General features: G+C 30.7%; 1 protein-coding gene across 16 annotated transcripts in view; it reads left to right on the forward strand.

The window, feature by feature from the left end:
• Gulp1 (GULP PTB domain containing engulfment adaptor 1) overlaps positions 1-8,609 on the forward strand; it is a 280,193-nt gene extending 271,584 nt beyond the window's left edge. For 15 of the 16 annotated variants that reach the window (XM_048808152.1, XM_048808153.1, XM_048808147.1 and 12 more), the window contains 2 exons: positions 2,460-2,554; positions 8,198-8,609. In XM_048808152.1, the coding sequence (XP_048664109.1) occupies positions 2,460-2,554; positions 8,198-8,269 (167 nt within the window). In that variant the 3' untranslated portion in view covers positions 8,270-8,609. Of the gene's footprint in view, positions 1-2,459; positions 2,555-4,357; positions 5,593-8,197 lie in introns of those variants that run through there. The other variant, XM_048808148.1, reaches the window with a different exon arrangement.
• Positions 8,610-15,661: the final 7,052 nt, after the last annotated feature.

Raw genomic sequence — 15,661 nt, forward strand, 5'->3', positions numbered from 1 at the left:
GAATGAGAAAGAGAGGGAAAGATTGGGGAACAGGAACTAAAATTGAGTACATAAAATTTCATGCATGTATGATTATGTTAAAATGAGCCCAACTACTATGTATAACGCTCTAACAGATATGCTTCATCTAATAAAAAAATTGCCTGATATATATATATATATATATATATATATATATATATATATATATATATATACACACACACACACACACACACACACACACACACACACACAGTATTCCATAAATAAAATGTTTTATATTTTTATTATCAGTTAAAATAAATTTAAACTAAACTATATATTGCAATACATTAGTTGACTTATATGTTTAATTGCTCTGGATATATTTTGTGCCAATGCAAAATTGAGGAAATAATTCATGACATACATATCATAGTGTGTTTTAGAAAATGTCCCCAACACCCTGATGTTATGATAGAGTGTTTTTAATTTGTTTTTTATCTTATGAGTGTGTCTGCATGTCTTTCTTTATCCTTGCCTTTCACACATTTAGACCTCCTCACAGATTCACTTATGTTCCCTAATTGTCTATAAACTCCGTGAATGAATGAACAATGTCCTTTCTTTGCTACTTTAAACCATTATCTAGGAAAATGCATGATATATGTGTTCAATAAATTTTCTGAATAGAGCAAAGAATGACTGACTGAAGCACCACCTCTTAGTTTTTATTCTTTTACCCCTGGATCAGACTCAACTAATTTTAATTTTGTTTATAATTTTTGTTCTGAATTGATACCCATGTGAGCTGAACAAAAAAAAAAAAAAAACACCAGAGAGTTCTGTAATGTTTATTAATTTACATGGAATTAGTCTCTTAATGTGCAAGGTGGTTTGTTCTTTAACTTGGAAGAGAATCATGGGCTCATGAGAATAAGTTGGGAAACCTCCTGACAGAAAAAAATAGCATGTCCACTCATACCACATACTCCCCAAAACCCACCTGAAATCTCTAGTGATTCTGTAGTTCCAATTTGAGAAAAGTCTATTTTATGAAAATCTCTATTCTCTCTGATCAGCAGTCTGTCATTTAGGTTAATCTGTTCTTTTAAACAAACACCTACAATGTAAAAAACACTGGGTCATGTACTTGTAGTATCATGGTTACCAGAACATGCTTCCAAACAAAATTTCCTCTGTTCTCTAATTTTTATTTATTGCCTGAGCCCTATCAGACTGAGGGAGGGAGGTAAAAACAGTAATAGTATATTCATCAGTTACATAGAAAGTAACAATACATTCCCATTGTTGAGAATACTTCTGTTTTTAGAGTTTTGTCCCAATGTAATTGTTGAGAATGCTCCTTTCACTTTAGAAGTGCCTTATTTGGATAATGAATTATATGTCCCCCTTATTTATATAATACTCACCAGTTCCAGAAACTCCCAAACATTTTACCAATTATTAACTTATTTATAACTCAAGAAACTGAAAAATACTTGGAACTGGGAAAAGCAAGGATCCTTCATGATGAGAGTGCCTGAGTGATTTTAGAGGAAATGATAAAAAGAAGTAGCATAAATATTACTTCTTATATACCATTGAACCCCACTGGGAATTTGTTTTCAGCAAAACAATGGTATGAATATGTATCAATATTCTTCCTATACATTATTTAATATTTTCCAATTCAGATTTCATTTGAATTGATTCAGATGAATCAAATGTTAATATTTTTCAAATTTTTAAAGTATATAATAGGTCACACGTGTTCTATAAGTTACAAACATAATTTTAACTTTGTTACTTCTTTAATGACACAAAGTGGCACATACCTAAGAATACACACAAAAAGAACTTTTTTTTAATACTGCTTTCCTGCTGTTTTCTTAAAAATAAATATAAGGATAAAAGTTTCATAGCTCAGGGGTTAGAGCAGGGGTTATTGCTGATATAGGAGGATTTTTGTTCAAAATTTGTCTCATTGTGGCTATCTATGAAGATGATATGATTTCATAGTACATAAGATAAAATGCCTTGAGTTTTTTTCTGAGTAAAAAGTGTTATAAAAGTATGTAAAACTTCTTACTAATCTCTTCGGTCTTATCACTTTCTAATTTTTTGTGACATAACAATAAATGGAACTAGGAAAGTCTTGATGAAAATTATGTCAATTTTAGTACATTTTACATGTTGCAAACATTCAAGTGTTATATTAATTATCAAATATTTATTGAGGTTTATATTTCTACATTAAAGACACAGAAACATCTCTGGATTATAATTCTTTATAATCAAACAGTTTTTAATCTCATAAAATGGATTTTTACTTCCTTAGTCTAAACTCCAGAAAGATCAACATAAAATGTAAGTGTATAGAGGCTTATTTGATCATATAAATATTGTATTTATTTATATAATCCTGCCTTTGAAATCAGATTTGCCCCAATTTGTTTCTAGTCATTTCCTTTACTAAAATACTTTCTTCCTTTTAGAACGGGATCTGTTCGGAGCTGAACCTTTTGACCCATTTAACTGTGGAGCAGGGGATTTCCCTCCAGATATTCAATCAAAATTAGATGAGATGCAGGTAACCATCTTAACATATTGAACTATAAATGGCTTATCTCTTTTAAATTTGGGACAAAGAAAATGTTATATATCAAAACTACTCTTTTCTTTAATTATTGTCAATATAAAAATTACTTAAAAGTAACTACATTAAAAATTACATCTAGTTCTAAAAATACGACTGATAAGGATTAAGTTGTTGATTTTTATTTTTATGGTTCAGTTTACCATGGAAATACGATGGTTCCTTTTTTTTAACAATATGGCATGGATTCTAATGGATTGTTGTTTGAAATCCAGAAATTAAAAGGCCATTGCAATAGATTTATAAGATTTCTCAGTCTTAACAATTTCAAAATTGTAAATGGGTAGATGTGGGAAAATCTTTGTAAGAGTAAAGTCATTCTGTCTGAAAGGAAGCATTGTAGCTGTGGTTCATAACTTCTGGGCTATTATTGAAAAAGCAGACACCCAGTGACAGCTTCTTTAGGAATGTAGTGAGTTGGGTTTTCATTTCTGTCTCCTTTTTCACTTTTGAATTCTAAACTGTTCTGAAACATTGAGCAAATTGGGTTTAAAAGCTTTATACAATGCTCCATGATTAATAAGCAGGCTTGAAAAGACTAAAGTCTTCTCTTTATATTTTCCCTTACATTTTGATGAAGGTATTAGGCCCTATTATTTATGAAAAAGTTTCTATATGGTAAAATCCAGACAGACACCAATAAAATGAAGGTTCTTGAGAAGAGATGGTGAAGACATTAAGGCAATATGAAGTGGGTGTTTCCATTAATTAGTCCTGAGTTACTCCATCATTCTCCATGCTTCACTCCTTCCCACACATACACCCCCCAAAACTTAGTGGGTGAACTCTGATCTAACATTAGTAAACATGTTCCTCTTCCTGGAAAAATAATACAAATACCCTTCCACTCATTTTGAACTGTCCTATTTTCCAAGTATTATGTGAACTCCTTATTTTTGTAGATTTAATCCTGTGTACATTTTAAAAGTTGAGTTTTGAAAACATATTTATCTTGTGTTTTCAAAGTAGATGTTAAAACAATATTTTTCAAGTTGGATGATTTGTAGTTCTTTTTTCTACGAAAATTTTTTTTTCGATCTGTACAACCTACTTAAATTTTTATTTCCCAAATATTGACAAAAAAGTTATAAACAACTTACCCTTACATTTATTACATAATTATGAATGCAAAAAATAATTAAATAAAAATGACATTGAATCACCAACAAAATGCAAATTAAGAACTTTAATGTTACAGAGTGGGTGATATTATATGGCTAAAATTAAAATGACTGTATTAAATTTCTGCTTTTTTCAATAAGCATCCTTTCTGATTATGCAAATTCCCTACTTTTTTATGTATTTCAAATACTATGAAAAATTTACTCAAAACCTGCATGATTAATTATTGATGATGATGTATTTCATATAAAATCAACTCCTTTTCTTTTCATCATTTAACCAATTAGGTTTATACAACCAGGGACTAATGAGTTTGTAGGAGCAACACAAACATGGGCACTGATAGGGCAGTACTTGTTAGAGTGATGCAGGTCATAAAAACTACTTGGCTAGGAAGGTTTTTTTATCACAAAATTTAAAAATTCTATAGATTTTAAAAAACGAGCCTCCATCTCACGATTTTTGTGTCAATCAAGTTTGAGAAACACTATCAGAATGATTGAATGATGTGTTGGTCAAAGAACTTTAAACTGTGGTGCTTTTGTTTTTGTTTTTGCTGTTTTTAATATTTTCTTAATCTCTTTTTTTATTCTCATCTGCTTTCATGGTGGGTAGCGCCAGCGATGGTTGGTATATTATTTTCAGCAACTTACAACCTTTTTAAAGCTAAAAGCTTAATATTGCATGCTTTATTTAATAAATGTTCAAACAGCAATTTCATATGAATGTATCATATCATTAGTTGTGGTTAAAGTTTTACTATTCACAATTTAAGGTTATTTTTTTCCATGATTTAGTCACTCTTGTGCTTTTCATCTTTTTGATTGTTTCTTCTAGTGCAGAATTTACTTGTAAGATCACATTAAAGTAAAATAATGTTTTATTTACTTAAGTCTGATGAATTTTGTTAGTAACCTTGCTGTTCCTAATTAACTATTGTGCACATTTAACTACTATTTCTATCTATGCATATCATGTAAAAGGCTAATATAGTATAATAGTTTCTGGATGCTGCATTGAGTTAATAAGCCTAGTGAAATATTGTTTTCCTCTTTGATTTACAGAGGATTTTGACTTAGTAATTCTTAAGAGAATTCAATTGTTTCAAATCACAGAATGTCTCATGCATCTAAGACTATAAGCAGAAATGCTAAGCTATATTTCATTTTAACTAATTAGAAAATTAGATATTTATTTGAAATCTACAATATAGTTATTTGAACTGATATAATTTTAACTGAGTGGCACATGTCTCCTATAAACTAATCAGTGGGATAATATTGATGCCCAGAAACATACTTTGTGAGCCATAATAATTTAATATGCTAAAAAACAAGATGGGTAAGTCATGAAGGATGAAAGAATTACGCACAAATGGTGTCAAGTCAATGGTGAATAATTTAGGAGAATATTAATGTCCAGGTAAATAAAACTTACAATAATATCCAAGTAAATTTCAAAAGCATTAGGCAGTTAAAAATGTTTGAAATATATGTGAATATTCATCAGACTTTTGAACTGGAGATAGATTTTTATAAGGAAGAATATACACATGTAGTTTTTTTTATATTTATTTTTTAGTTGTAGTTGGACACAACATCTTTATTTCACTTTTTCATGTTTGTATGTGGTGCTAAGGATCGAACCCAGGGTCTTACACATGCGAGGCGAGTGCTCTACCGCTGAGCTAGGCGAGTGCTCTACCGCTGAGCCACAACCCCAGCCCCACATATAGTTTTATAAAGTTTTTTTATAATCTGTTCCACTGGGATATATAAATACTACACACACACACACACACACACACACAGAGAGAGAAATAGACAAAAATTAGGAAACTAAACAATCAACAGAAAAATAAAAAACAGAAGATCAAAAAAGAAGACCACATGCAGCTAACATACATACAGGTATTGACTAATAAAAGGAAACATACAAATTTAAAGAATTTCAATGCCATTTTGATCTAGCAAATTAACTACTTCATTTTCTTACTAGTAATTAGCACAAGTGAAAGAATGCTGCAACAATCACTTTAAGTCATTCACAGCTTCCCTTTGGATGGTAATTTGTTAATAATATTTTAATTTGTATCTGGTATTAAAATCTTTGAAATAGTCTATTATTTTCTGAGGAGAAAATAATTAGAAATTTGTTAAATCTCTATGCACAAAAATATGATACTATCTGTATTCATGATTGTAAAATACTGGAAGTTAATAAGTAATTGTAAAATTTAAAATTATATTGTATAGTCAGGATAAATTAGTTTTATTTGAACTGCAATACAGGAAGTTGGTTCTGGTAGAGAAAACAGAAAAATAGAAAATTATAGCTGATATATATAATATATTACATAAATGAGAAAGTTATTTATGCTGCCATTAAAATCATTAAAAAACTATACATAGGAAAAATATAGACTCAATACTTATGTCAGCATTTAAACAGTTGTTACATATGACACGTTTTTCCTTGATATGCTTTTCTCTATTTCAATAAGCAATGCAGTTGAGCAAAATATTTTATATAATTTATATGATTAATGTTAACTATAAAATTATTCTTTTTGTGATACTAGTTAATGATAAATCCCATAAATTCCTAAAAAAAAGGACTCATTTTTCATTCAGAAGTTTAAGATTCAAGACAATATGGAAATGTTGGAGGGATGCAGAATTAATTAAATTATGATTCTCAAAATGAAACTTCTGAAGGAAGGTCAAAAATGTGCAGGAAATTTCATTTTAGGAGGAAATAAAACCAAGGAGCTTTATAAGATGTATGTGCTAATTAGGATGAGTAGATTTCCTAAGGGAACTTTGAAAGGATCCTTTAAAAATCACCATGGAGATATTGTTCTGCTCTACAAACAAGTATTGAAATAATGTTTGATACCTACTTAACTTTGCTGTTTTGCCTTTAATACTGATGACATATTGATAGTTAATATTTTCAGGATAAATGAAGTGATACTAGTTTAATTTCAGAATGAACTGATAAAATTAAAACGCCATATGGTATCAGTCCTTTCCAAAGGTAATTATCTCTCTAGTTATCACTTCTACCTATGTACCTATCCCATATCATTCATTATATACTAGAAGATGACAGTACGTAGCCCTTCAGATATCCACATACAATGTTTTGAAAGTATAGTTTATTTCCAATATTTTCAGTTTAAAATATTCACTTTTTAAAGTAGTTGGTGGCCACTAGAAACTATGCATAAACTATGCATAATATGGGAAAATATTTCTTTTTGTAATACTAACAAATCTTAAAAAAAAAATCATGGTCAGTACTCTGACCTTTACTGAATTTAATTTGTATTTGTATTTAATATAATTTGTATTTCATATACTGAAAAGAAGTTTTGAAAATGCAGTGATAGCCTTGCTTTATGCTATACATATAGTAAAGAGCATGGTTAGAATATTAATTACAAATAAAGGGTGTCTTGCAGGTTTATAAATACTGTCTCCTCTATATGAAAATGCTTGCATTGGCATTTAGAAAGATAAATGCTTTTAAATACGTAGTCTAATTGGTTCCACAAGGAAACCTCCAATGTGACCTTTAGTTCCACTGATTGTTGGGAGTCTACACTTTTCATAGTGCATAGACTAGGGGCCAGTAAGAAGATGTAGGGAGAGGGTAAACCTAGCAGTGGCCCACAGTTCAATTGTCTTATGCAAAATAAAAGAGCTTGTGGTGGAGAAGCACATATATATTTTTTTTTTTTTTTTGCCACAAAGTTGTAATAAAAAATGTTAGGGGAAATAAAAAGCACAAAATTTTCATGGCAGTGACGCACTTAAGGTCAATAAATCAGCAGCAACTTAACTTCTAAAACATGCTGGTGGAAACAGGAGTTCAAGGAGGCAGAACAATAGCAGGACTTGGGAAAGTTTCTCTAAGGCACAGTGGTCTACAGGGCTCTGCTGCACCCAGAAACAGCACTACATTTACAAAATGTATATTACCCAGGCTCTGACAGAGTTAACCAGGGAAAAAATGATGAAGATTACCAGGCTATCTTGAACTTCTCATCACCATGAGGTGTAGCTCTCTTGATAATATTTAAATTAATAATTATCTTTAAATTCAACAGATTAAGCCACAGTAGAATTGACATATTAAATAGGTTCTACTGAAAAAGAAGCATTTAAGTCTTAAAAGTACTTAATTTCCTATATTGTTACTTTCTTCTGTTTCTCATGCATGATAACCTCACATATATTTAAATCATTAAAATTTTAATAAGTATAAAAGAACTGCCAGTGATGTACATCTGTATAAAAATTCGACAAGCCAGAATTTTGCATATGATTATTTTTTAGTTGATTGAAGTACAAAGATTTCAACTTTTGTTCATCTTCTCTTCTACTTACTGATTTTATTTTACTTTGTCTTGGGCATTTTCTATTTTAATGATTTTATTCTGTCTTACAGGAGGGGTTCAAAATGGGACTAACTCTTGAAGGCACTGTATTTTGTCTCGACCCAGTAGACAGTAGGTGCTGATGTCAAGAACAAGAGTCCATCCCTGTTAATTTTTTTGTATACACATATATCATTCATTATTACTTTGAAAGGTATTATACATGTGCCAAAATATATTTTAATATCTTAATATTTTGAAAGTCATCACGATAAAATTTCTTCACACTCACTGTTGATCTGTAATTTTATTTTAAAACAACTTAGTATTATGTATAGCATACTTTAAAATTCATTTGTTTCTGTTGTAGTTGAATTTATAATTGAAAGAGATTATGCAAATATCTGCTTTGTCTAAGTTCTAAATAATTAGCACCTTGAAATTTGTGTTCATTCTCCAGGCTGTTAATTTATTATTGATGTTCAAAAAGCCATACCTTAATGAAACTACTTAAAATTCTGAAGAAATATACCAATGCCAAACTAAACATGCCCTATTTTCAAAGGAAAAAGCATGTTGCCATTCATTTGACAGATGTCATTGTATGTATAAAATGTTCACATTGTTGGGAAAATTTGAACTTTGCCTACTATGCTACCAGGTCACAAATTTTTAGTTGGTTAAAAAAGGATAGAAATTCCAATAACAATTCAATCAAATGTATTTCAAATATTAGTAAATACAAGCTAATAATATTAATTATTGTTATTAGTTATATTAAAAAATGTTAAATTTATTTCATAAATGTGGAAAAAATAAAGTTATGAAATCTTAAAATTTCATTTCTAATGTGTTAAGTTACATTGCTATGACAGCTGAACATCATGTGAAACATTTGGAATATTTGCTCACCATAGGTGCAATGCCTAGCAACCATGCTTACTTTGCCAAATGCATTTCTCGTCACTAAATAAGGACTATCATCATGTCATATTCTCTTCTTTGATAGAGATATTTTTCCTCACCAAAGTTTATTTTCTGATCCCCCATTCATTTGATACTTTAAAATTTATGATAGCTATCTATATAAATTATCAAAATATTTAGTCAATACCATTTGTCTTTGTTTTGTTGAATCAAAATCTCATTTTTTCTTGAAAATTAAGTTTCTATTCAGCTTCCTCTTGAACATGGGCAATATAAAATTCTCTAGCACCTTATTTGTGATGTGCTGATGAGCCCTGACATTTGAAAATATTTGTTTTCTATATCTTTGCCCATCATATAACAGAATAACAATATCCATGTGGCAAAAATTGATGGTAAAAATTTTAATGTGGCTTATCTTTATCACATTATAAGAAAAATAAATTAATGAAAATATAGGCTTAGTTTGAGGGTAGCTCTCAAAAATAAATGAATATATAAATCGGTTCTTTTACTCATGGAAATTTCTTCAATTGTTAAGGTACATTTTCACTAGTAAAACAAATCAAATATGCTTATGCAAAATTGTATGTATTTCCATTATATTTTATGGTATATATGAACCTTCTTGTTTGTGTTGTTATCTGCTAAGTCATATGTTAATTAGAGGTAGTATATGTTTCATAATGAAGAGTCTTTATAATTTTGTTTGTCATATAGTATTTTGGAATTTATATAATGAGGATGATTAGAAGCCACATAAATGGCTTTTTTTAACAGATAGAATTTGTATTTTTATTGTACTTTAAAAAGCTTTATGTAATAGGTATATATATATATATATATATATATATATATATATATATATTAGTGGCCATTTATTATCAGTGGTAACACAATAGAGTACTAAGAGGATATTTGCACATTTAAGATGTTATTTTACCAATTTTTAATGGTAATCAATTCTGCTACTGGCATGATTAAATAGTGCATAACTGGTCATTAATTATGAACATCGATTTCACCAGTGCATTTTTATGAATATATGATTGGAAATTGTATTTCTATGTAAACTCAATGATATGTTTGATTTTGCTGAGAATAAAAGTTTTTAAATAAATTAAATTGTATCATTTACTCATTAAATAATCTCTAGACATAATCTGCAGCTATGTACAGTAAATTTCCTTGGTTATTAAAGCTGAAGAAAGAGAAGCAGGAAGGGAGGGAGAAAGAAAGAAAAAAAGGAAGGAAAGAAAGAAAAAGTCTTTACTTTTAGCTTTATTTCCTACAGCCCACACACATTTTAGCTTTTTTGAGAAAATATCATTCAGTTGTGAAAACATGGACATGATCCTGCTGATGAGAGAGGTCACGATTTTGTTCCTTTCACTAGAAGCATCTGGTGCAATAACTATATTATGTAAATAATTTCTTCCCATTGTTGGGGACTTTTTAAACTAGTAAGACAAAGAGTGTCTTAGCTCACAGTCTCAAAATGTGGACTTGATAATATAATTTTTGTTATGGCTAATTGTGCAATTATGAAGTTTTGAATCTATCCAAAACATAGTGTTAATCATCTTAGAACCACACAAGTCTCACGTACATTGCCTTTGTACAGTGAATAAGTCCCAAATTCATACAATAAAATTCCTTTATTACTCAATAAATGTGAATAACATGTATTATGTGGGTAGGAAAACGGGCAGTAAATATGCTAATAGATATGTTAAATTGACAGGCTCCCAGCCTTCAGTAATTTTATAGTCATAAAGGAAAAAGAAAATTATAGAGCTACTAAATGAAAACCAGTGAAACAAAACCTTCCCTGGGAACATTTGTATTTCACTGTGTTTAAATTCAGGTACCTTTCCTATGTTAGTGTCTATAGTGTCAGATATCCAGTGTGAGGTTTATCAAGACAGGATAATGGCAATAATTTTCTTCCTTTCTTCTTGTTTCTTGGGTTTTGGATTTGAAGTTTTTTAATTTAGTGATTTGATGGGAATTCATTTTCAAATAGAATTTCTGATAGATTTTATGATGTTGCATTTCTAACCACTGATATATTTTATTATTTTTGATGTTACTATAACCGTGAAAACAAAAACTGGCTGTTAATAATTTATTTTTATTTCAGTGTTTCCAACTATAGTTCCAAATTCAATATTTACTCAGGATTTTGGGTTTCAGGCTCTGTTAAATAACTTATCGAATCTTGGACTCACTTTTGACAACTAAATCTCAGACTCCACCTAAACTGGATCCCCATAAGCAGCTAGCAAATTGTTGATATGGGCATGACTCGTGTTCTCCACAGACTCATGTGTTTCATACAGTAAGTATCTTCTCCTTATAACTTCAGACAAATTTTTTAAGAACTAATCTCTCCAATGCCCTTCTCAAAAACGTTACCCAAACCTTAATTCTTATACAATCATCTCATGGTCTGATCATATGTTGTTATATAAAGTCCAAGGTAACAAGCTTATGAAATTTTCTTCCACAAAATCAATTTTCTCTTGAATTCATCCATAGTGGAGATCCCTTTACTCCAGCAAAGACACCAATCCCTAAAATCATTAAATCTTGTATTTCTTTGCTTTCTAATGAATTTTTATGAAATAAGGATATTACTTAAATACATTGCCTTTCTCTAGATTAATTTTCCACTTGACTTCACAGATTTTCAGCAACACTATTTCTTAAGCCAGAGTGAAAGAATACACAAAAGATAGCATACTTAAGAAGGCATTGAGTTTATAATCTTTTTCCTCATTTCTCTGACATTACATGATAGCTTGATAGCTGAAATCCTTGTTTCTGTATCACTAAATTTTGTTTTGTGTTAATGAATACTACCAGCATGACTGTAACAAAATTTGCAAAAATCTACCTTATTTAATTACCTTAGCCACAGTTTGGCATTTGTTGAGATGACTGTTCAAAACTCATTGAAATAAACTCTTCCAATTTGCAGACAACTCTATAGATAATTTAGAACATTCTTTATGACTTTTAAGTGCTGCTATTTTCATTAAAGTTGACTGGACTTGATTATGTAAAAGTTATCATCTGATTCTCCTGTTTACACTGTTCCTACTAAAGAATATTCTGAAATCCCATAGCATTTTCTTGGTATCTTTGGCTTAATCAACTTATTAATATTTTTTCAAAAATTATTAAATATAATCTTGGAAACACCCAACTTTTTATTTTTAATAAAATATTCTTTAGAAATTTTCTGTTCCACCATCTTGAAGTGAAGGATTGCTTTGACATCCTTGTATCCTCTTTGGTACCAACCACAACATTTTTACCCATAAGCATTCAGGAAAAGGTTAAATCATTCTTCATCATTCTTCCTGCTCATGAGGTGAACTCAGGTTTCTTGTGCTGTCTTAGAGAAGAATAACATATCTTCTAGATAAATATTAGGAGAAGATAACTACTTTCTCCTCTATAAGTAAATGAAATCTTTACTGTTGTGTTAACACTCCACAGCAATAATTTGCTAAATAAAGCTCTTGATAATTATCTAAAAGCATCTAACAACAACCATAGAATCACAGGCTAAGGAAGCCTGGCTCAATTGAAGTAGGAAAACAAAAGAATGATTATTGAGCTTCAGAGATGAATGTTATATAATTAAGAAACATTCCCAAAAATAATAATAAAAAAAAGAAACATTCCCTACATTCAAAAGGGTAGAGAGCTGTATTTGTTCAGCATGTGTATTAAAGAATGAGAGTCAGAAATTCACACTGTAACTTCACTTGAATTCCATATGTGGGCACACATTTTTCATTGGCTTTAAATATCTTTAAGTTCATTTATCTTTCCTTAACTTTTCATTGTCATCTTCAAATGAGATTTCACAAGAACATGCTGGGGTCCTTCCCAGTTGCCTACTCCTCCCTCTGTCTGGTCAGCCTGCTATGTTCTAGTCTGTTCCAGAGGTCACTCCTTCCAATAGAAATAGCTGTCTGGATGGCCTGGAAATAATCCAGACTGGTTCTTTCTTGCAAAGAAAGCGAAGAGAGATATTTGTTTCTTGGCTGCATTTTGAAAGGAAAAAAAGTAGAAAAATTTTATGGCTGCATCTACCAATACTTGAAAAAAATTAATATTATACTAGGACCCATTTAAAATGGGTATTATTTTCTTATGCTTTGTCTTCATTATACTTTTTAAAATGTTTTTTAGTTGTAGATGGACACAATACCTTTGTTTCATTTATTTATTTTTATGTGGTGCTGAGGATTGAGCCCAGCGCCTCACACATGCTAGGCAAGTGCTCTACCACTGAGCTACAGTCCCAGCCCCATTACACTTTTTATATGCTTTAAAAATCAGTTATTTGCTCTCAGTATCCTTATATAATTTAATAGATAATTATCACCAGTACATATAGGAAACTTTTTAAAACATGCAGCAAATTCTGATCTCTCACTCTGTTTCTGTCCCTCTCACACACACCTATACACTCCACTTATTTGTTTTTGGTAGCTGCTCTAGTAGAAATTAGATTAGCTTAAGTTGTGAGAGACTGTAGACAGCCCAGGGGATGGGAGAGGAGAAGTAATGAGGGAAAAGTCATAAATCGTCAGAGATATCAACTTACCTACGTTGACAAAGTGACTGTGCACAGATATTTGTCCTGTTCATTTTCCAGACAAATTTGAACATTTGTGGGACAGGGAGTAATAACAATGATGCAATTGTATGACAGGCTTTTTCTACAGTGATTCCTCTTTGTTTCTTCTAGTTCTCTGATAATGCCTACAGTTTTCTTCTTTTCTAGATGAAAGGAATTTAAAAGAAAATTACCTGAAAATAAACTGGCTAGGGTTTCATGACTTCCTGCCACCAGCAGGAATTAGAAAAATAAATATTGGATACTTGGAATTACTCCACTTTTAAAATTTTCACAATGTACCTTACTTGAATTTTTAAGTAGTTTTTTTTTTTTTTAAGATTACTTACATTAATTACCTTTGCTTTACAATAGCTTAGCTTGATCTCTAGGGAATCATTGAACTAAAATGTGAATCTCTATGCCATGATGAGATTATGCTGAACACTTTAGTCTTTTATTTGAGTTTAGGAAAGTCATATAATGGGATCCTGGCTCCTGAAGTTCATAAATATTAGCTATTTTAATGTAGAAAAGAAGAAAATCCCTCAGATAAACCTTAGATTAAGAAAAAAAATGTCAGAGGGAACTATGCATTTCACATTTTATTTACATGCTAGTGTAAATAAATAATGAATCAAAGACTTCCAGGTAAAAAGAGCAACTAGCAGGAACTCAGAGGTGATAATGGTCCCATGAAAGAGGGTAGGAGGGATCCCAAAACTGTCACCATCTTTGCATCATTTTATTACCATGCTTCTTATATAGAATTCTCTTTCATAAAAAGTACAGGACAAAGCAAAAATATCATTCAGATCCTCTCCTTTCTCAAGTTTTCATGTTCCTAGGGACACATTTGCAGACAGACTTCAGAAAATCTTCACACCAGAATAGAACTGTTGTTTCTCTACAGAAGTATCAATGGCATGGCACTTTTTCAGAGTAATTTCTCCATCAATGACATGTGCCACACAAAAATTCAAAGGCATCCCTCTTTCCAACCGAAAGCTAACCTTTGAAAGTGCCAGCAAAGAAAATACTAGAATGTATAAGATGATACTATGCCAAAATGTCAAAACACAGGTATTCTTAACTATGCTCACATGCATAGAGATATGCAGACTTGCAGAGAATTTATCATATATCTGGATTTTTATAGAAACTTACCTTTAGGTGCTTTGGTTTTACAATGAAGTTTGGTTTTACAATGTACGAGTGTGAATGTTAGAATACTTTCTTTAAATGGATTCAAGTATAATTTGCCTTTGACATGTTGAATTGTACTTCCTTGAGTAGATTTTTTGGCAATGTTTTTTATGTTTGTTTTACTATAAAGGAATGAAAATGCAGAGAACATAAAAATCCCCAGGATGCTTGTTAAATCTTCCAAAGGCAGCATTGCCCTGTGCGTTTCTCATCACTCTGCATCCCCTCCTTAAGCTTAATCACAGAGCTGAAGCTCGAGAAAACAGCTGGCTCTGTAAACCACAAGGGGCTCCAGTATTTGTCTCTGCTGCACAAATTGATCAGATTTCCACTAATCTTTAGAAAATATTTTTTTTAAAAGAAAGAAACCTAAAATACATCCCTGTTAGCAAATAGTTCATCTTTTTAAGAGGCAACCAAGAGTGTCTATCTAGTCAAATAAGACTAATTAGTTTCTACCCAGAAAATAAAACCAGTGAGACCATGGAAAGCACATGAGTCATATGACCTAGTTGAATTTATTTAGAACACACAAACACTCACAAAAATTTGGGATTCCATCAAAACCAGATTGTTTCCCGCACTGTTCCACAACTAAAATTAGAAGGCCAAAGGAAAATTGGACTAATGTCAGAAGAGCAATGCATGAAAGTCATCTAACTAAAAACAAAATAAAATAAGTGGAACAATAGAAGGAAGATATTTTGCCATCTTGGTTTCTATGTTTCTAAAGTCTGTTCAATAGCATTTCATACATATATAA

Source organism: Marmota marmota, unplaced genomic scaffold, assembly GCF_001458135.2.
Source record: "Marmota marmota marmota unplaced genomic scaffold, marMar, whole genome shotgun sequence".
Taxonomy (NCBI): Eukaryota; Metazoa; Chordata; class Mammalia; order Rodentia; family Sciuridae; genus Marmota; species Marmota marmota.